General features: G+C 41.8%; 2 protein-coding genes across 3 annotated transcripts; one reads left to right on the top strand and one right to left on the bottom strand.

Annotated features, from left to right (window-relative positions):
* Nucleotides 1-155: 155 nt before the first annotated feature.
* Nucleotides 156-4,916, bottom strand: mtfr1 (mitochondrial fission regulator 1). Its single transcript, XM_068732366.1, has 8 exons — nucleotides 4,832-4,916; nucleotides 3,928-4,033; nucleotides 3,584-3,682; nucleotides 2,732-2,868; nucleotides 2,371-2,609; nucleotides 1,920-2,184; nucleotides 1,642-1,822; nucleotides 156-1,500 (listed from the first exon to the last, which is right to left on the bottom strand). The coding sequence occupies exons 2-8, from the start codon at nucleotides 3,961-3,963 to the stop codon at nucleotides 1,453-1,455; spliced, it is 1,005 nt and encodes a 334-aa protein (XP_068588467.1). The 5' UTR covers nucleotides 3,964-4,033; nucleotides 4,832-4,916; the 3' UTR covers nucleotides 156-1,452.
* A 350-nt stretch (nucleotides 4,917-5,266) lies between these two features.
* On the top strand, nucleotides 5,267-14,406 carry armc1 (armadillo repeat containing 1). 2 transcript variants are annotated; one of them, XM_068732299.1, is made up of 7 exons: nucleotides 5,267-5,449; nucleotides 6,314-6,522; nucleotides 8,068-8,159; nucleotides 10,023-10,215; nucleotides 10,784-10,900; nucleotides 11,387-11,461; nucleotides 12,080-14,406. In XM_068732299.1, exons 2-7 carry the CDS (start codon nucleotides 6,361-6,363, stop codon nucleotides 12,269-12,271), a joined length of 831 nt encoding a protein of 276 aa, XP_068588400.1. In that variant the 5' UTR covers nucleotides 5,267-5,449; nucleotides 6,314-6,360; the 3' UTR covers nucleotides 12,272-14,406. The 2 variants fall into 2 exon arrangements, with proteins under 2 accessions (XP_068588400.1, XP_068588399.1); XM_068732298.1 differs by having other exon boundaries at nucleotides 6,311-6,522.
* Nucleotides 14,407-22,381: the final 7,975 nt, after the last annotated feature.

Below are 22,381 nucleotides of genomic sequence, written 5' to 3'. Positions count from 1 at the left end.
TGTAGTTTAATACTATAGTCAACATTAGCAGAAATATGTAAATGCTGAATCAATAACGGCGTGGAAGTTTAGTTACACTACGATCTCTTGATTGATAAAGTATTTAGGAGCAATTTAATAAGAGGGTAAGACTCAATGATTTACACCAGAGCAAGTCAGGACAGAACATTAACTTTTATTTAGAAATTTGACAATTCAAGTTGACACACCCAGTACACGTTCCCAAGTAATAAAAAGTTAATACTAGTAGAGTTGACTTGAAGCAGCAACTACACAGGCATAGTGAACCGAACTGGAAACAATGTGCAATCAGTCACTTTGAACAAACAGATTAAAACCCTCAAAAGGCTAAGAGGTGTCTGTCTTTTAAACTGAGGCATGAAGATGTGATTACTGGCATGAACGCATAATTTGATATCTTTGGAACACTGATAATGAGTACCTTAGGACCCATGACTAAAACATGTTTTTATACAGAAACTAGATGTGAAAATACCATAATACAGTAGTTCTCTACTGATTATGTTGAACTGTGATCCTAAAAGAATCTTATCCCAAAATAAAAGAAAGCAACAAAACACTGCATATGTGCTTATACCGCCAATATACCGAACTTTGCTTCAGTTACAGTATCGGGTTTCCTTCTTATTTAAGCGTCATCTTAAATGGGAGTGAGAAAAGAAAAGATATTTGGCAGTGAAAGGCAGAATCTCGCAGATCATCACTGGAATGTCTTTGGCTCTTAACAGATCGTACTAACGAGATAAGTAGTGTCAACTAAAAGTGGGTAAAGACACACAAGGCCCCGGCAAGACTGGCAACAGAGACACAACTCACACGGGCTCAACAGATAAAGTACAAAACCGTCTAAAAGCCACCTGGAATTAATAACGACATAATTACCTTTGTTAAAATCTTAATTATCTACTTAAACTACAACATAAATAGAAGGATCCCAATCATAAATTAGTCTATCATACATGTATAAACAATACAGCACAATATTCCTCAAGTAAGAAAGTGCTCCCTTTCTCCTGTGGTAGAAGAACGCTTCAGCTTTCACAGACTAGGAACGCAAACACGACCAAATATGCGATGTGCAACAAGTTCAACAAAAACCTAAGTTATGATTGAGCAATAAAACTAATAACGTTCGTCAATTCTGTAGTGTTGCCTCCGACACTTTCACTCAGGACAGAAGTTGAAACTATTCAACACAAACAAAAAGGACATTCAGTTGAACAATAATAATCATGTTTGTAAAATAGAAAGCTAATATAAGTTATAAAAGTGCAAAAAAAACAGATGTTGAAGATGACTTGGATACATCAGTATGAGATGACTGACGCTTCAGGCAGAATCCCTTGTTCTTCCACAGACAGAGCTCATCTTAAGAGGTGGATAAGGCACTTCAAAGTGTCCGCAGCACATCTGGAGATCACAATCAGCTGATCAGAGCAACTTCTTTTTTCCAGTTGACTTCAACATGTGCTGCCCAAACTGTGAAAACAAACAGGACTAATTAAATTTTTTTTAATTTTTTTTTTTAAGAAACAATATTTTCCGTTGGCCCACCAAGGATTCGTTAATGGCTGACTTTGTGGAGGCATAACAGCGAGGAATACAGAAACAATCTCTCACCAAAGGTTTCTCCGTTTGAGGTTTCACCTCTGGAACGGGAAGTTTGAAATCCTCGTTGTCTCCTTGTTCACTGTTGTGTCGATAGCGATGGGCGAACTTGCGTTTCAGGGCCTCAGCGATGAGAGCCGCAGCATCTACAGGCTCGCTGGACTTCACTTTGGCTTCTCCGTCCGCTGGCCGACTATGAGACAGTTAAACAATTACAAATGATTGGTATTTAAAAATGTGTTCTTTTGATCATTTCCAAATGTATTCTCGCTGACTCTCTATTTAAGTACCTTTTGACTGATCGCAATTTGACTTTGCGCATGTCTTTCAGGACATCGAGCATGCTGGGGATTTCTGCTGGCCTCGAATCCAAAACTGTCTGGCTGTCTGTCTTCTTCCCTCTGCGCTCCTTTATCAAGTCAATGGCAGAAAATGTCCGCTGAAGACTTAAGAGTGGAGGTGGTGGTGGAGGAGGAGGAGGTGGTGGTGGTGGGGGAGGGGGAGGCAGGGTGCCACAGGGTGGAGGGGGAGGTGGAGGTGTCCCCGTGGTAGCAGCTGAGGTGAAACAAAGGAAAGAAAAAAAGCTTAAAGCTGTGCGACATGTGAAACTCTGCTGCCATCTAGAGGAAATTCTAATTTATATTACTGCAGTGGAGTAAAGCGAGGAAAACAAATTACTCGGTGCATGTAAGCCATACAGAAGGAGATGGTCTATGTTTTAGAGGGCTGTGTAAGAGATACCTGGCTGGCTGTTCTTTTCCTGAGCCAATACGATTTGTGCTATCTGAGCTCTGAGTTTGGCGAGTTCTGTCTCCAGCGCGCCGATCTTCTGAATGGCCTCATCGTTGGCGGTCGTAGGCCCCTGGGGGTCCGGAGTCCCCTGTTGCAGGCTCGGCAGTGACCTCTGGCGCGTTAAGGGTTGTCTCTGAGGACGAGGATGGCGGCTTCGAAACACGAGTCCCTGTGGGATCGCTGACCCGCTTCAAAAAGGGGTAAAAAACACCTTTTACTAGATGCTACTCACAGGAGAATGGTACATTCTTACTCATAAAACTGCAGATATCCCTTAGAAGATGTTAGCCGATCACTATCCCACTCTCACCTGGGTCCGCCAAAGGGGTCTTCGTCCTCATCGTCCTCATCCCCGTCGAGCCAGGCGACATCAGCCAGAGAGGCCACCAAACCGCTCTGCCTCCTGGCGCCAATCAGGACACCAGCGTCTTCATTGTACGGATAAAGCTGTCAGGGAGAGAGCAGCCATTGTCACCATTCGGACAAAAAAAACATGCCAGAGAAGAGCACACTCCAGGGAGCGCTACAACACCGCGTTTCAACAACTAATAAAACGCAGTCATTAAGTATAAATAGGAAATAAGGGCAGATCAGAGGGAGGAGGTATGAAGGGAATCTATACGGTGTTAATGAAAAGGTTCAGGTAGGTGAGAAGGTAGCTCAGTAGGTCTTAAATCCACTCAATGTTACTGAAGGTTGCTGAACACACTGACCTAAAGCAGACATACTGCAATCCTCAAAGCTAGGGAAGGTAGCTGGGGACAAAGATAGGAAGAAAAGAGAAAGCACAGTGTTGAAAAGTAAAGAGAAGCAATTCAGTTTGTTTTAAATTACATGCCACTGAATGGAAATATCTCAAAAGTTGACTTGTGGACACACATCTCTGTACTAATGACTTCATCCACTCTGTTTATGGTTCACAAAATGAAAACAGTCAAGACAACCTGGTGTAAACAAAGGTTGGAGGAGACTGTGTGATTTGTAGACTCCCAAAAGTCAGGAGAGACAGGCAGAAAGACAGAAGAGGAGACAGGGTTCTAATAAAAGTGACAAAAACATGCTATTATTTTAAATACTAGCTGTACATAGAACAGACTGACTGGGCTGTGTGGTAAATGACACAACAACAGTATAAATGATGATCATGGTAACCTTCCCTCACCTGAAAATGAACCCTAGGGGAGGGATTAATAGGAAGACTCGACGCTATTCTCCTCACAATACTTCTCGAGGACCCATAGGACTTGGCTGAACCAAAAGCCTGCAAAACAAAAAGATGAAACACATCACTTACATCTCAAATGTAACGATATGTCACATTCTGTCAATCACAATTACTTTATTAATGAAGTGCATGGAGTCAACACAAGCTGCATTCTAGTGGAAACATTCACTAGTCCAAGGTTTCTCTCAGATCTGCTGGTGTTTCAGCATCTATGTTAGGCTACGAAATCAATCGTATGCATGTAAATATTGCTTTTAGCAGACACTTATTGAGTCACATACCAGGTCCATTTCTATCTGTGGGTAGTCTTTACTCATTTCTGTTGTGCTTCACAAGGGCAGAGGAACACATGCCCCAAAAACAAGGGCGCCATCGCCAAACAGTTCTCTGAAGGAAACAAGGAAAGAGTGAGAAATTAAGGTTGAATTAAACTTAAAACACAAAACTTTAAAACCAACAATGAATTCAATGCTAAGATGCTCCAGTACAATACAAACATTAATATATTCTGTATAAGTCTTTAGTGGTGAAGACAAAATAAATATATTTCCAATATTATCATTGCTGCCAATAACCGATTAAGGAATTAGAATTAGAAAAAGTGGGGCGTGGAATACAACTGTCAAGGTACAAACGTACTAAACACAAGTTATTATCTTTACAAAAATTAAAGCTTGTCAAATGCTTGTATATTATCAAAGGCACTACATTCAAAGAGTAGAATAGCATATGGTAGGATGCAGAGTCGAGGCTAGGTAGCTTTACGTAAGGTTAACTAAAAATACATAAATACAAAAATATTTACCGCTGTTTGTACATTTTGAAAGTTCCGAACGTAAATTATGATAACAAGAAACATGTAAAAGTGAATCAGTCGCATTTCTATGGTAGATGTTAACAGATATCATGCATGATGGGTAATACAGGCTAATGTCGTAGCAAAGGGACATTAAACGGGTAAATATGAACTTTTGCGGGCAGAGTGGCTAACGCTACACAATGCTAACAAGGATAGCGGGAGCTCGCAACTCTAGCCAACTTCACAACCGCTGACACATTTATTAGGAAAAATCGAAGCACACTTAGTTAGCCTTAACACGTGAGATAGCCAAATGTGAACGTTAACGTTAACTTTACGTCACATTCTACGATCGGTGCGGGTGTGTGACTTTGAAATGAACTTACCGAGACTGACGTTAGAAGACTAGTTTTTCTTTAGTTTTTCCACCTTGTCAACCGACGGACATATAAAGTGGTCGGTATGTAGGAGGAGGAAAAGTCGGGGAATACATTTAGAGCCAATTGGATTATACGGATTACAGCGGGTAGGTTGTGGCCATGGAATGCCACCATTGGTTATTCACGTTGATTGACAGACCAAGTCACCAACCACCTCTGAGCTTTAAAAGAATACTATCTGATGATTGGCTCGTATGTCAATCGGTCAAATCATTGTGTCCAATCATCTCCCAGATAGCATGTGTACGCTCGTTATACTTCTCTAAAGGTCCCGGCGGGGATGTGTTCGGTGTGATCTGCTAGGATTAATTGGGAAAACTGGGATGTCCTCATTCACAAAACAGCTGTACCTGCTGATGTGCCACAAAACCCAAACACTGGTCCCAGCTGCTAGCTAAAGAAGAATACTAAAGGAAGAGGCTCAGGCCTAGCGTTAGTGACATTATTTTTGTTACAGTAGTTTTTAAAGGTGGCATCGGAAGTTTTTGTTACGTCCTTTTTGAATGTTTTGTAACTGAAGTCAGCAGGGGTTGTCTCATGATTTTATTGAAAACTGTCAAAAAGGTATGCTATGTTTGTCAAGTAACGTTAGCTAGCCTAGCCTAGCTGCCGTATCGCCTCTGTACGACAGGGCGTGTTTTGAGGTGAGGTTGGGGGTCGTAGAAAGTGTCTTTGGCAAAAAACGAGTATTTGCATTTTGTCTTACAGAATTGCATGGTTGTGTTGGCTGTAAAGCAAGTTATTAAACCACACGACTTTAAAATGAGACTTTCAAAGCATGCTAAGCTATAATGTACTTTTCCGTGACAACGACAGCCTTATCAATGCATATCACACAAATCAGTTCATTAACAAACGTCCCTAATCAGTCAGATTGTGTAGCACCACATTTCAGAGGTTGTTTCTGATATAAAGCCCCAGAATCTCCAACAAATCAGTAAAACGTGGTCTAAGGCAATGGGATTGTTGTTAAGTTTAATAGTTGGTGCCACCGACACTTCACTTGCAAGGTGTATTATTATTATTCTGCACAAAAGATTTTAGTTTTTTATACACATACCACGCAATTGTGTCAGTGTTGCAACAATTGGTTGATTAGTTGATTGCCAACATTTTTTTTCCAACAATTTTGACAATCAATTAATGTTGGCTTTTATGAAGATAAAAGGACAAACACTCAAGGTTCAGATTCAGGTTCCAACCTCTCAAATGTGAATATTAGCTGCTTGTTTTTTTCTGTTATTGCACATTTAATATTTTTAGAAATATATGGAAATTAGAAATTTGGACTGTGGAAATTTTTACCCATTTTCTGACATTTCGTAGTCCTAATAATTGATTAGGAATCTACAGGTTTAATAATAATTATCTGCAGGCATGGTTTGTATCATGTACGCTCCCTGATTTACCTTGTCGTCTTTTCAGTAGAGAGAAGAGGTTGGTTTGATGTGCGTGGCATCAAGACAAGAGGCACCATGAGTGCGGAGCTGGATGCACTGACTGTGGTGAACCAGCTGCGAGATCTTGCCGCGGACCCCCTGAACCGAAGAGCCATAGTAGAAGACCAAGGCTGTCTGCCAGGTCTCATCCTGTTTTTGGACCACCCCAATCCACAGGTTGTCTACTCTGCACTATTGGTAAGCACCACCCATATGTTTACATTTACTTTATGTGTTCACACATGAGACTCTTTATATCACAAATAGTTACTGTTGCATAACTATAAGGTTTGACTACACAGAGCTGAGTATTCAGTACCACCATACAAAGATGGAAATTAATTATCTAAACATGCCAGTTGAAATATTCTAAGCAGCTGTTTTCATTAACTTAGTCTTGGTTGTGTTCACCTACTGCTTCTGTAATTTATGTGTTTCTGCTCATGGTATATTTTGTCCCCCCCTGCTGTCCAGCAGTGTCAGAGCAGGTTTCTGTGACTCTGAAGGCCTTTTCTCCCACCACTGTGTCAAAGGCCCACACTCTCTCCACACTCACAGACTTTGATGCGCGTCCCTGCAATGTCTGTGAGGGTTTAGGGCTGTCCCACTGTCAAACTGTTGAGTTTTTCAGGGCTCTCTCGCAGACATTTTGAGCCCTTTATGAACACTTTCTGTAAGTCCACATTTCTGCAGACTTTGCCCAAGGGAATTACCCGCAATTTACAGCAATGTGACGTTAATCACGGGGTTACCAGTGGAAGCCAGAGATGTAAGAAAAAAGCTAAAGAAAGTGGACGGCACATGGGTGTTCATTCTGGTATATTACAATGACACAGAAAGAAAGTGAAAGGAATGCAAGCAGAGATTACTACTGTCTATTACACAGCTGGGTTACTCATTAACCATTTCTTTTCATTTCGTTATTAAAGCTGTTTTGCCAAAAACAAATAAATAGATTATTTGACAAATAACTTTCATTTTGTGAGGCAAAGCCTGGAAGACGTTCAAATCGGGGAGTAAAAAAATATAAAATAAATCCCCACAATTGTACATAACATATGACGTTTTAATGGTAATGTGATATCTCGCAGCAAAGTGCAACAACAATTTATCAGGTGACGTCAGGTAAGTCCCTGAGGGTTCAGGGTTTAAGGCTTGAGGGGGGACATTGGGATTGGGCCCCAGTCACCAATGGGGACATCTGCTGTCTGTTTTGTGGTGACAACACAATACAAAGTCTTGATTTAGCAACTTCTCCCCACTTCCACCACCGTGTTGTACAGCACATGACTTGTAATGCGAGAACACATTTCAGTGGCTTTATGTAACCGTCGCTCCTTGGCGGTAACCTGTGAAGTGTAAACACGGTGTCAGTGCGTGTGTGTTTATTTTGGTTATGTAATATTTTACCGTTCCACGTGTCACCCATTTTAAAAGTTTTCTCTCTCTCTCTCTCTCTCTCTCTCTCTCTCTCTCTCTCTCTCTCTCTCTCTCTCTCTCTCTCTCTCTCTCTCTTATTTATAGATAAATAAATAAGATATATATATATATATATGTATTTCTTATTTATAGATAAATAAATAAGATATATATATATATATATATATATATATATATATATATATATATATATATATATATATATTTCTTATTTATATATAAATAAATAAGAGATATATATGATATCACAAAGAGTGTCGGCTTTTAGCGCCGGATAGATAACGGTCGCCCTTGTCCTTGCAGGCTGTGCGCTACCTGGCAGAATGTCGAGCCAACAGGGAGAAGATGAAGGGCGAGCTGGGCATGATGCTGAGCTTGCAGAATGTCATGCAGAAGCAAGTCCCTGTCACCACCACATCACACACACACACACACACACACACACACACACACACACACACACACACACACACACACACACACACACACACATGCTCACTGTGCACTTTCTTTACGTAAAACCATAACCTAGGATTTCTTTTGTTTTGCACGGTCAATGTGTGCCAGTCTGCAGATTTTCCAGACAGGAAGATGTCCTTCCGTGTGCCACGTCAGGATGAATGTGATTAAAGTTGAATTAGAGCAGGGCGCTAAACAGTTGGACTGCTGTTTCTGCATCTTATAGATTTTAATGCATCTCGCCACCTCTCAATTTCTTGATGAGTCCACTTGCATATTTTTTACTGATGTGAGCTCATATTTGCTCTTGTGTTGTCACAGAGTTAGCGGTTTATTTTTGCAGAGGTGGCTCATTTTGCTCACACGGTATATTAATCATATTTCTTTGTTGCGTGTATCTAGTGTCGTATCATTTACAGCCTTGTACACAATTTATTCTACAACTTTCTAAAACGACGTGAGCACACTCTGGTGACTAATGTCGTGTCGTAGGCAAGTCTGGTTTGAGGAGGTGTTGTGCTCCAGATAGCTGCTCTCACACCCGAGGGGTCTGTGGCAGTTTTGCTAAGTGACTGCTGGTCCTCATCAGCACCCTGATAGGAATAGACCAATGCTCAAGTGGCCGGCTGTAGCTCGTGTGATTATGCTTTTTCCCCCACCCCCCCTTCTCTTCCTGCGGCAAAGCTCTCGCTTGCCCCGGAGTTAGCCAGTCACTTCAGCTAGTCGGGCACGGCATCAAGCGGCGCCCCGCAGTAACGGCAGCAGCGTCCCCTGCTCGCAGTCCAGTCAATCTGACTGTGGGTAGAGGTCGATCATAGCTGGACAGAGTGGGAACACATGGCTAAAGGGGGGAGCGTCCACCATTGTTGCACCAAACAGGTGTGAATACCATTTTTTTTTTAAGTCCTTCAACACATTAAGATCTGAAACCTCTTCCTCGACGCATTGATGTGAAGAATAGATGAGTACATCAATCGAGGAGGGAGGTTTGGCGTCCGTGGAGCCGGTGTAAGGGGTGTGTTGTGCAGCGCCCGGGAGCACCGGGGCTCCCAGAGGGCAGCCATGCCAGACAGCTGATGTCATGTGTGGTTACTACAGAAGGAGTGATGACTTGATAACATACAAAGCAGTGTAGCCCGCGGGTTTATCTCAGGATCCCTCACAAAATATCAGCAACGGCAACTGACCTTATGTTGCTTCTTCAAGGAAAGATACTGCCCACTTGAATATTACGCTCTGCAATGTTTTTTGCTAAACGGGCAGTAAAAACCTGACTAAAGTGCAGAATAGGCCCAATTAGAGTTTGGATGTTGTGTGGTAGGTAGCAACACTGTCTTTACTAATTTAAAGATTGTCTGTATTTCTACATTTATTCAAAGGTTAGGGGGTAAATTGGTTGTCACTGTTGAGTTCTACATCTCCAGCGTTAGATTTCGGTTTACACAATAGGAGCTTAATCAATTAATTTCAAGCTTAGCCACGATTCACACTTCTTCTCTTCCACAAAGACATGCAGGCACTGTGACTTGTCTTGTTTCTATCTTTCCTTTGGCACAGTAATACGGCCGTTTAAAAGTGCACAATTTCCAACTGACCTATTCTTGACATTGATTATGTCTACATTCAACTGCAATGCACCTGTAGTGTTGTTACAAATACACCACTGACCACTTGTGTGTACATAAACCACATTCAACAAATGAAACGACTCTCTCTCTCTCTCTCTCTCTCTCTCTCTCTCTCTCTCTCTCTCTCTCTCTCTCTCTCTCTCTCTCTCTCTCTCTCTCTCTCTCTCAAAGGAGTGCGTCACCTGGGGAGACCAAACTGCTGGCCTCTGAGATCTATGAGATCTTGCAGTTGGCCGGTAAAGAAGAGGCCGAACAGGCCGAGGCAGCTGCTGCCTCCTGCCAGCGTAAAGCCCAGTTCTTCCTGGGCTCCAACAACAAGAGGGCCAAAACTGTGGTGCTGCACATTGACGGACTGGACGACTCTGTGAGTGTTCGCAGGAATGCATTTGGGACTCATCGACGCTCATCTGTCGCGCTCGGCTCAGACGCGACTTCTGTTGATGCACAAAAATCTATTTCTGGGCGGTCGTGTTTGCATCGGCGATTATCGGTGTTTGAGATCGTCAGAGCAGCTTAGCCGTGTCTATCTGGTGCAGGTTAGGTTGGGGGGGGGGTCAGGTTGTAAATGTCAGCCATTGAACAGCAGGACGTTGAGATTGAACCTGAACGCTGCTCCGCAGGAACCTTGCACCTAGCCAGATTACATTACAGCAGACAGACGGCCTCTGGTGGGCTGCCTCACTATCACTACATCAGAGACGCACAACAATGTGGCAGCTAGAAGCCATAGCCTTAGAAACTATGTTTCTCAACAGCAAGTTGTATGTAGCAATATAATGTTTTATGATTTTGTTTTTATGGCCCCATTTGACCTAATTAAACTTTCCAAAAGTATGCTCTATAATGTACTCGTGCCCTTAACCCATGACATGTTGGCCTTGTTGTTTCGCACATCTGCTCATACCTTTCGTCCGTTTCCTGTCGGTTGTCAGGCTCGAAGGAGCCTTTGTGAGGAGGCGTTGCTGAAGATTCGAGGGGTCATCAGCTTCACCTTCCAGATGGCTGTCAAGAGATGTGTTGTCAGGATCCGCTCTGACCTTAAAGCTGAGGTAAGGGTGTGTCCGGATGCAGGAAATCATGCAGGAACTTTGGGCTGCACCATATAACAATTGATTTTCACTTGTAATTTTGGTCAATAACAGGTGCTTATTTCACCATCTGTCCAGTTTTATTTTATTGAATAAACTCAGTGGGATTCAGTCAAATTCATTGTTTATTTAGAGTGTTCACATAACTGTTCAAAAGCTTGATTTAAGAGGCGCTGGATTATTGACACAATATTATCCTATGAGTGTTATTAACACGATATCAATATTACATTTTAAAATATTACGATTATAGTCGATACCGGTATATCGTGACTCCCTTATTCCTGATTAATTACTAAAGAAAACACTGTTTCTAAAAATGTACTCTTATCAAATCACACATGCATTTGATTTACCAGAAGTATTCATGTTTGAGCTGAAGACAGAAATACAACAATACAAAGTATCACAAATGAAAATAAGAGTTCTTTTTTTTTTCCTCCACAGGCGTTGGGCACAGCAATCAACTCCACCAAAGTAATGATAGCTCAGCAGGTGGTGAAGACAGAGGGCGGAGAAGAGGTAAGAACAGCTGAGACACAAATCTGTGAGAAAGAAGAAGAAACAACCTCTAGGATCCGTATCGTTTACCTTACATTGCTGCACATAAGACTGGTTTCACTTGATAGATCAGCACGCCCGCTGTATGTTGTGTGTATCTCTGTACAGGGTGTAGCCGCCCTTGCCTGCGGCTGAGACTCATTCACACTGACATGATTAGCTAGTCACATCTCTGCCTCGGCCTGTAGGCTAGTTTCTTTTTGCCAAACACATGACCAGTCCCAGTTGCACCTTTTTTTTACAGCACTGTTACAGATTTGGAGCTCAGATGGAGTAAAGCTGTATTTAAAACCGCTAACAACATATACGTTTGTTTTTCAATAATCTGTAAAGAGTTCTGATCATTTTTGCTCAAATGATAAGAAATAATTGTCAATGGGCGCATTAATAGTCATGAATAAATGTGGCCAGCAGGGGTCAGACCTGACTCAGTCATGTAATCTGACTTCAGGTGATGATTGTTTGGCTCCGTAGTTTGTGTTTTACATTAATCCTGGTGTCTTTACATGATGTAAACACAACTTATTTTCTTTGCTGTTATTAAAAAAAGGACAATAAAAGTCTTCTGTCTTTGTGCAGCTGATCTTGCCATTCCAAGAGGTCTCGGCGGAGCATGTGGAGGAGAACATAGACATCCCAGACTATCTGCCCGAGGAGGAGAGTCCGTCCCAGGAGCAGGACAAAGCTGTCACACGCGTTGGCTCCATCACAGACGGCATGGGCTGGCTCAACACGGCCGCCAACTTCCTCACGCGCTCCTTTTACTGGTGACCACTTCCTGTGTTTCTCTCTCTCTGCTCCCCGTTTTTCTCATCCAGCTGAAGCCTTAGCATCTCTCAGCCGTGTCCCGGACTAAGCCCTGCCTCACGGCCACACTCTAGTTTAGACCCCCCTCTGCTAAGCACACAGAACCCGGCCACGTGTTTGCAACGAGTGCTGGACTGCCAAGTGGAACCTGCAATAACATTAACTTGTGTACATATTAAGCTACCAATCCCACTACTGGCTGTTTGTGCTCAACTATACACTAGCTGCATAATGTATCTCACAAGACATAGCCAGAGGACTTCAAATCAGCCGAAACCAAATAGCATTCTGGGAATGTGTACCACAGAGGGGACATGTGGCAGGCGTATTTAAATGTTCCGAGGCTGATTTTGAATACGTTGAAAATTGGGAGTTCCCTTTCTTTTGAACAGGATTTTTGTTTGCTTTCCTCCAGTGTTTATTCTCAATCGTTGTCTTCTCTCCTATACATTTTTTTCATATTTTTTTCCAATTTCCTAATTGGGCAGATTTTGTTTTTCTTCTTGCCCCTTCAGTTTTATTTGCATGCTTTTGTGCCAATTTTGCCTGATTGCCTAGATCTGTGATTATTGTTTGTGTGCCTTTTTTGACATTTTACTTTAGGCAAATTAATTATGTTATCTTTTCATTAGTCATTCAAATAACTTCCCAGCATTTGTGCATCCGAGGATGGCCCTCAGCAGCAACAGCAGCTAGCCTCCTGAGCTTTTAGCTTACTGAGGGGCGTCTCTTCAGTAGTAATGGTAAACTAGACACCAGCAAGAGGCCACAGCCCATTCAACCACAGCTCACATGCATTTGTTTGTTGCACACTGGAAAAAGAAGTCCTTAACTAATTAAAATACCACCCCTCACTGTTTATCCCTCTGGAGTCCATCTCTGGACTGGTACCATCATGCAGGACGCAGTGGTGGTGAGTTGTATGACAGCTCCTTGTGTTAATTACACAGACTTTAGGCTACCTCTGCTTCCAGCCCTCTGTCACATCAGCATTATAGTCATCTGTAGTTTTAGTAAATCCCTTGCTCAGCATGTAGAAGACGAACCTGTTAGCTTCCTGCTTGTCAAACGCTTTCCTATGTTACCTGGACTCCCACTGACATTTTTACAGTATTGTTGCCCACACCTGTTCAATTTTCAGTTTAGCCAGCAGTGTCCTTAAGGCAAAGATCATGTTGGTGCGCACACACACACACACACACACACACACACACACACACACATACAGAGGACTCGCTAAAATGAGCAGTAGTGGTATACTGGAACAAGGGTGTGGTTATGTACATTTTGTAAATGGTGCCTGGTTCCCTAAAATCTCAAACCTTACATGTGAAGGAAAAATTTTGTTCTCTTTTTTTGTAATACTGATTTGCATTTTATGTCACACAATAGGATTATACAGCTAACGCTAACACTCTTAGTGAGTTTATTCCTTTCGTTTAGCCTTTACGACCCCATGACTCACTCCAGGTTTAATTATTATCTCCTCTGACTTGTGTGGGTGTCATTAATAATTATTATATACAATGCTGACCAAGCGACTTTTATTGTTCTGATGGTGCGGAGATGTCACAGTTGGTTGAGGTCAAAGCGGATAGTGGAATTGCACAGAATGACCTGAGTAATCTGGATTGACGGTGGTTATTCTCTGCAAAAGCAATAATATTTTTTTGCATTAAATGTAGTTGTTATAGATCAGCATCAGCCTTCAAAATGATGTTTTGGAATAAAAGGTATTAGTGAAAAGTTAGGATTATCTTCAGTATTAAAATCTCTTCATTTGTCCATTTTGCACAGAAGGAATCTCTAAGTTACATCATGTAATTTCAGTTTTTATTTTTGATGTGAGCTCATACTGCAAAGAAATACTTGAACATTGTTTCTTAGAACTGTTCTTATGTGTCAATCAAAGTGTAAATTTCCCACAACTGCTAGATTAGACGAGAAAAACAAACAAACTTATCTCCTGAAAAATGTAACTTCATGTGTACAGACTTCATGTGTCTGTCATCAAATGTAAAATAATGCAATGCAGATCCTAACAATGTAGATTCCCATAGATTGTTAATGCAAATGATGATAAACTTCAAATCAAAATGTTTCTGGTGCTTTTTTTAAATGAATTGTTTACAGTCTGGTTCTACTGATTTTGATAATAAGATCTTGACCTATCATTCTCCAGTGTTATACCCTCTTGATACTCCTCATGGCATGTGCAGTGGCCACACCAGCGATCCACACTTTACTTGCTGAAGGCAGCATCCATTCTTAGCCGAGAGAGGGGAAATTCAGTTTTCTTTACTGGGGTGTAAGCGAGGTGCCCCAGGGTGATCCTGTGGCCTGCTCACCACCTCCTGTAGCCCGGTGCTGGTAGGCAGCAGCCAGCCCCAGCTGGAGGCCCTGGAGCCACTGCTGATGATGATGCTGCTGATGATGCTGCTGCTGCTGCTGCTGCTGCTGCTGCTGCTGCTGCTGAGCCTCCAATGAAACACTGTGCCAAGCTGGAGGGGAGGCCTTCACTGCTGTATTATCTGAATGGAAGGTGACTAGAGAGCTTGTTGAATGACGATGTTAACAATTTTCAACATGCTCAAGCCATTTTAAGTTGAACTTTAATTTATACTCATAAATTAGCAGAGAGAACTCTTCTACATCAAATTTCTGCAAACAAAAACACAAAAGACAACTTAAAATTCACACTGGAAACATCAGACATCAGATGTGAGTTGCAGCACAAGCAAAACTAGTGTTTTAAGTACGGACTTAAACCTGATGGGTTAAGAAGTCCGGCCTTGGCACAGCTTGTAAATCATTTAATTACTTGAAAGCGTACTTTTGTAAATCAGGTGTACATTCAATGCACAGATCAAAGTGAAACAGACAAAGGTAATTTGTTCAGAGCTGCAACCACTAGTGGGGTCTCATATTTTCTTGACAATATAACTGGAGCTTTTCCGATCATATGACATGATTTTCATCAGCATAGAGGTAATTTTCTGACTTGAGCAACATCTTATCCATGGTGGCTTAAAAGTAGAGTTTCATCCTCATGTAGTTAAAGATGGAGCTGTAGATAGTGTTACATATATCTTCTACATTTCAGAATCACGCTAATGTGCACCTCTTGCAGTACCAGAGAGACTGTGCACAAATACCAACCATTCACAGTGACCCAATATGTACCCAGGTGTGTGATTTGCAGTAGAAAATGCCTGTGAGGCCTCCGAGCTCAAACTTCTCACTTATCACCACTAGAGAGAGACAGTAAGCCTGACAAGGAAAACAAATGATGAAGTGTGTCGTCCAGCGTATAATCTGAAAACATCTCATAAAATCACTTGTTTGTAATTAGATGACCTAAGGCTTCTAATGCAATCGGGAACTATGCTGAAACAGCGTTTCCATCTGGTCGGTTTGAGCTTGATCATAACCATTAACACACTGCGACCATTAACATGCCTGGCTCACCTCCGACTGTAATATCAGTGGACTAATGCAGCCATAAGGTTGTTTTTAGTAGTTAATATAGTGTGCACCTTTCTCCACAATGTCTGAACACTAATATAGAAAGCAATTTTCAGTTTGAAATGATTTTCCTCAAGGGTTCATATGCCTTATAATATGACTCCTCTCAGAAGTTTTTAAGGGGATATCCTCCAGAGAACATCAAAGTGGCACTCGCCTCTCCTTTTCAAATTAAAGCCACAGATAATTTCACTTTCACTCCTTGAGTTCTTTGGAGAAACCACCTTGCCATTCTCCCCTGTTTCATACCCCCATCAGATAAAACACAATCAGTCTGCCTTGTACACAGTCCTCATCCCCCTCATGGTCATATCAGCCCGGTTGCATATAATGTGTGCATAAATGTGTTGTCGGTATCATCCTCCCACCTGTGCGTATTTGCATGGTTAATCTGTGCGCAGGGGGGAGAGGGCCTGATGGAGGGTAGATAGGTGCGTCTCACGGCCCCGTGGGCTCTTGAGGAATTTTATTGGAGGTTCAGCTCCCAGTCAATGGGATCAGCCGTAAATCCCGCTCAGAGTGTGGCAGGAAATGATGTGACTCCGGCAATTTATGTCAAATAACTTTTGAGGATGTGTGAGTGTAGCGATCAGCGCTGCCGGGGCAGCGATAACTCTTCGGCGGGGGGGCCCCGGTGAAGATTTAATTGAGACATTTTTCTTTATCTGCAGCGAAGCGCCGGAGCCGTGTTGTTGTGTAACGAGATGTAATGTCTCTCTTTATACGGGGGTCAACATCCGGGATGAGGGAAGGTCACGGACTGACTGTTTGAGCATCCAATTTGCTCACGTAATACCCGCTCTACAGGGAGTAAAAACACAGTGGATTAAGTTACACAGTCCACATATCACAGGCAGACGTGACGCCCTGTGCTGTGGGATATAATGCATCTTTATGAGTTTATATGTAGCCTGTGTGTGAGGGAACATACATGTTAAGTAATGTAGTTGCTGAGTGTGACCGTATTTTTACCCTGTAACATTTCTATTTGTCTCCATGGTGATGGATGTATTGGTACCACTTTTAAGGCACTTTTTATAAATGAGGTGAAACTAATGTCTTCATCAATGGTTAATAAGTGTTTACTACTTTTTGTACATCAGTTGTAAGTCAGTGATAAATGCTCATTGGTTTCTCTCGTTCTAACAGGCCAGTAAGTCTTAAGTATCAATCATCAAGTCTGCATTTGTGAATAAGTGGTAAGCAGACAAATGGTCCAACTGATCAGGAAGGCATTTTTCACAATCTGGCAAAAGTTGTTATAACAAATATCAAAGAAATAACTAAAATATCTATCAACTATTAATATGGCCATAGTTACAAGCTATAATTCCTCTATGAAGGTAAATATTTTTTAAATAAAAGTTCAGCGTTAATAATGTACTTAGCCTAAAGTACTCAAATGTGATTGTACCCATAATGACTCCTGTCAGTAGGCTGTTATATATTATAATATTTATTACTGATTCATGTGAGCAGTAACTGTTAACTAGTGTTGGTAGTACACTCTATAAGAATGGATCTCATTTTGTAAGATGATCATTTGTCTTATAGCTATACGTACAATATTAATCTGCAGTGATGGAAGAAATATTCAGATGCATTGTAATGCACAAAGGACAATGTAAAAACACATTACATGTAAAAGGCATTCAATTTTAAAAAGTGTACAGAAGCGTCAGGAAAATGTACTTGAAGTATAAGTAAAACTATTGATCATAGAAGATGAGCCCATGTCAGTGTATTATATATTGTTATATTTAGTTATTATGAATAATTTATTAGCATGTGACAGTTAAATGTTGTAGACCTAAGTTAACAAGAAGTTAATTCTACAAATTCCACATTTGGTAACTTTACACTGTAACACTGATCTAACAGTGACCTACTGTATCATGCTTGTACTGTATATTGCTGTGAAAGCAATGCATTCTGGGAGTACATTTTCATAGTAATTTACTGCTTACTGCTGCCATTACTGTACATATTGATTATGATAAGTTACTGTATACCTCAGACACAATCGGGATACTATAAATTGTACAGTATCTTTCTAGTTACAGCATGCTTTGATTATAGTAAGTTGTTGTATTCCTTTGATAGCGATACTATAAATTATACAGTAGCTTACTGCCGTCCAGTAATGTACTGTGATTTTACAGCAATGTAGCATGCAAGAACATTATAGGTTTTCTATGTTTTGTACTTCTCTAAATGTGGCCTGCATAGTTAGGCTACTTGCTGTTATTCTGTAAAGTTACTGCATAGGTGCAGTAATATTTGCCTCTAAAAAGTAGTGAACTATATAGCAGCATTAATATACAAGTACTTCAAAAACAATAATCTAGTACTGGTCTCTCAAGCAAGGTGATCTGCATTGTAGAATTTGTATAGGTCTGTATGTGTATCTGTGTGCGCGCGCCTCCTCCTGCAGCATCTTGCATGGAGGCCTTGATGAGATGCATGCGCACACAGGCAGCTCATAATTGTGACCATAGCTCATTATTGTCCACCGGATGATTTGGATCCGCCGGGCGGGAGCCTCGTCCTCTGACACCGCCACGTCCGACAACCACTCCAGGCACTGATTGGTGGGATGAAATATTGCCGGCGAAAATTAAAAGGTCCCGGTGTCAAAATAATTCATGATATGCATATCTTCCCGGCTTGATGAAATCGCTGATATCTGGATTAGGCGGATAATAAAAGCGATCAGGCTACAGTTAAACTGTTCCAGCAGCGGCGGCGGGGGGGGGGGGGGGGGGGGGGGGGAATCTTCTTTATGTGTCGGGAGAGTTGGGCTGCGGGGTCAAGATACAACAAGTGTGTGCGTGCGTGCGTGCACGTCAGATCCCTGTCAGATTGTGTGCGGCGCAGTTCACAACACACCTAGACCTGTGATTTGAATATCCACTGTAATTGTCCCAAAACGGCTCATCAGTGGATCTGCCCGCTGCCATTAGGGCCCAACAATATGGTGTGACATTCAAATTCCCCTCAATGACAGGTTATTAGGAGCCCCAAGCAGCCGGCACATAATTAAGCACCGTAACGTTGACCTGTAATATGAAGTGATGGCTCAGTCGTATAGTGGCTGAGAATGAAATAGGTGCTTTGTTAAAACACAGGAGAACTGGGGGATTTTTCACACGTTGAAAAAAAAAAGTGATCATAAAATGAAGACAGATGTCGATTCAAAATTCAACCATAGAGGCAAATAACACAGACTATGATCATTTTATAACTGGGGGGGGAAACTGCATGCCAGCTGCCATGGCAACAGCTGACAGATTAGCGAGTGAAATAATACTCATCAATATCAACAAAAGTGATGCATTTTGATGTTTTTGTCTACATTCTGTTCTCCTATATCAGATCATGTTGGTTTATGTTATACAATCTACGTACTCCGTTTTTATCCACAGTGATGTTGAGCTGTGTGAACAAATCTTTCAGAAAAACAAACAACCTGAGAAAAAAAAAATGAACGTGTGACTTTCATTTGTGACACTAAAAGCCTATTACACAACTTAAGACATGCTGTCTGAGGCCCCCGCTTTCCCCTTTAGAACAAGTGGACGTTGTGATGAGCAATGGACCCATCTGCTGTGCCCTCTCCTCCAACTGGTGTGTGAACATGATGTAGTCTGTAGGTGCCCATTTTCCAAGCCGGAATATAATACCAGTACCTGGAAAATACTAAAAAAGATGATTAAGTTTCATGTTGTGGTATCTGAACATGGTCTGGAGGTGAACACCTCTCATGTCTCTACATATAGCATCGAAGCAATCTTTTCTGTCGTTAAGATGCTGTTTTAACAGGCTTTTGACACGTGTAATACAATAAGAAGTGCACAATTTTCATGACCTGATTCTGCTTCTTTAATAGGACCCAAAGCTCACCTTCACATACTGGGGGGGTGAAGCAAGCATTTATGTTAAACTGTAGGCCAGAGGCCTGTGTAATGGTGGGTTTGTGTGGCAGGGCTGCTGAACAGAAGGTCTGCACTTCCCTCCCTCCCTCCTCTCTCCCTTTCTCTCTCTATCTCTCTGCTAGCCCTCCCCCCCCCCCCCCCCCCCCCCACCTCCCCCCCTTTCATAACGGTGGCAGATGGCTGCAGATGAATCCCTCATAATCATGTCAGGACGGCTCCTCCGATCCCAATTCATCTCTTTAAACACATTTCATCAGAAGGAGAATTACACAAAGATAAAGGCGGCCGGCAGACAACAAAAGCACACAAAGATTGTCCTTGCAAACAAGTGTTCTTAGTCCCTAACACCACTTAATCATTTGTGCTCCTGTTATTGCTCCTCACCCTCTGTGCTATCAACTCTACCCCATTTTCCTCCTCTGTCTCTCACTCTTCCACTCTTTATTTATGGTGTTTTTCCCCATACAGTTAATTGTCTCCATCCCCTGCTACTGTCTGTCCTTATTAAGCATAAATCTTTCTAACAAGCTTTCCTCTCATCCCTGTCGCTGCCTTTTAAAAAAAGACAGGTGTGTAAAATCCTCTCCTCCCCTCATTGAGTCCTGGTTTTCTGATGGCTGCCCCTTTTGGAGGGGTGATAATTTGCCACAAAGTGAATTGTGATTTTTTTTTTCCTCCCCCTTCCCACCCTCCCCCTGCTGTGACCCTGTGTCACCCATCCGCATGATGCCGTTAATTGTGGATCAGGTGAAGTTTGTCTCACCTCATTTCAGGGCCATGCTCTGCTAGGGCCATTCTCCCCACTCAAAGGCCACATAATTTCACAGCCTCCTACTTCTCATTAATCCCTCCTGAGTGGCTGCTCTCCGAGTTCCAGATCACAGATTTGTTTTGCTCTTGTTTTCTGACTCGCTGCCCTTCCTGCCCCACCCACTCCTCTCATCCGCCTCCACGTTAACCCCTTTAGTGAGACCCCTCCCAGCTCACCAGTGGACCGCGTCTTCCCTGTACGCCCATTGGCATATTTCCTACAACTCCTCTGCTCTGTAATTTTAAAATCCTTACATTTTGCTAACGTTTGACAGCTGATATCCCTCTTACAACTCCCCACTCTTCTGGCATTTTCTCCCTTGCAAGATCTCTTTGTTCTGTACCTTGGGGACAGAAGCTACTGTAGTCCTTTGTGAACAGAGTGGACAGGCGTTTGTGGTGTCTGCTTGCGATGCCAGTATCACCTCTCCTTCCAAAACTACTCCACACCCGGCTGCATTGTACATTCATCTGATAAAAAACTGCCATCTCCAGCCTAATAAATATCAAGAGACAAATTGAACAAAACAATAGGAAAGCTGTGTGTTTGTGTGTCTCGGCACAAGTGCACGTGTCTGATCAACACGGCAGTCAGACTTCACTCATTTCTTCCCTGCTAAACTTTTTTTTTGTTGATTCATAAATTATTCATGAGAGAAAGCTGAAGATCTCTCATTAACATAAAATAACAATTTGCTAATTTATGGAAACTCCTAATTACTTGCCTTATTTGCCATGACCATATTAAATATTCATAAACATGTGATAATTTCTTTGATTTGACTGTCGTTCAGTTTAATTTTCTATTTTTGCTCAACAATAGCGGCGTGCCAGCTTGGGCTGTGTGTACCAACCAAAACAAAAACCCAGGAGAGAACAATGAACAATATTGTGCATTCATAGTAGGGCCTTTAATTTTCAGATCCTTTAATACAATACACCTCTATTTTACATTATCCATATGCTAATTTTGTGATTTGCAGTTGTTGATGACTTGAAACCCTTTCAACATGTAGAACGGTCCTAAGCTGCTGATGTTATATTGTAAACGGAACGATCTTTAGGGCATTGATTGTGTGAAATAAAAAAAGTTTGCAATCAATTCTGGTGTGAATTAAATATACTTTGGTAATTTAAATGCTCCACATCTGGGAATAATCTTTTTTAAAGGAAAAAGCTCAAATTTACCAAACTGTATGAGCAGCAGCAGCTCATTGAACTCGCTAAAAGAGCATACTGAATATGAAAAACATATAGTAAACTGTGATTTTAGGGATCTACAGCAGCAGAGAAATGATAGCGAAGAGCAAAAACTCAGACTATACAAGCTTGTAAATCGTAGTGCGGCTCCAGCTTCAAAATCAAAAATGCATTAATTCATTTGGCTTCCATCCAGAACTAATCACTTCATTTTCCGTTCTGTAGCATGGAAGTCAGCTTTCACTCCAGTTCATTTCGATTCACTCAAACTGGAAAAAAAGAATAACAGGACATGCATGAAAAGATGAGTCTATCTTTGAATATCTCCTCTTGTCTTTATGGCAGCAAACTGTTGTCAGAGTCTCAGCCAAGTTCTTGGGAGAAAGCAGAGTCTTGAATCCCATCTGGGAGGACTAGATGAGGTCTCTTGCTGTCATCGCGTCTGTTGTCAAGGCTGCATTTAACCTCAAATTTATGACTTTGTTATATCAGAATTAATTACAGATATTTCCCCCCAAAGTGAGTGACGTTGACGAAAACGCTAAGCACAGGCAATTTAGCTCTATTTGCAGATTAATTTGGGCCCACCTGTGATGCTTGGTGT

This window comes from Cebidichthys violaceus, unplaced genomic scaffold (genome assembly GCF_023349555.1).
Source record: "Cebidichthys violaceus isolate CVI_PGR_0920_01 unplaced genomic scaffold, fCebVio1.0.p SCAF_58, whole genome shotgun sequence".
Lineage (NCBI taxonomy): Eukaryota > Metazoa > Chordata > Actinopteri > Perciformes > Stichaeidae > Cebidichthys > Cebidichthys violaceus.
This window is presented reverse-complemented; position numbering and strand designations above follow the sequence as displayed.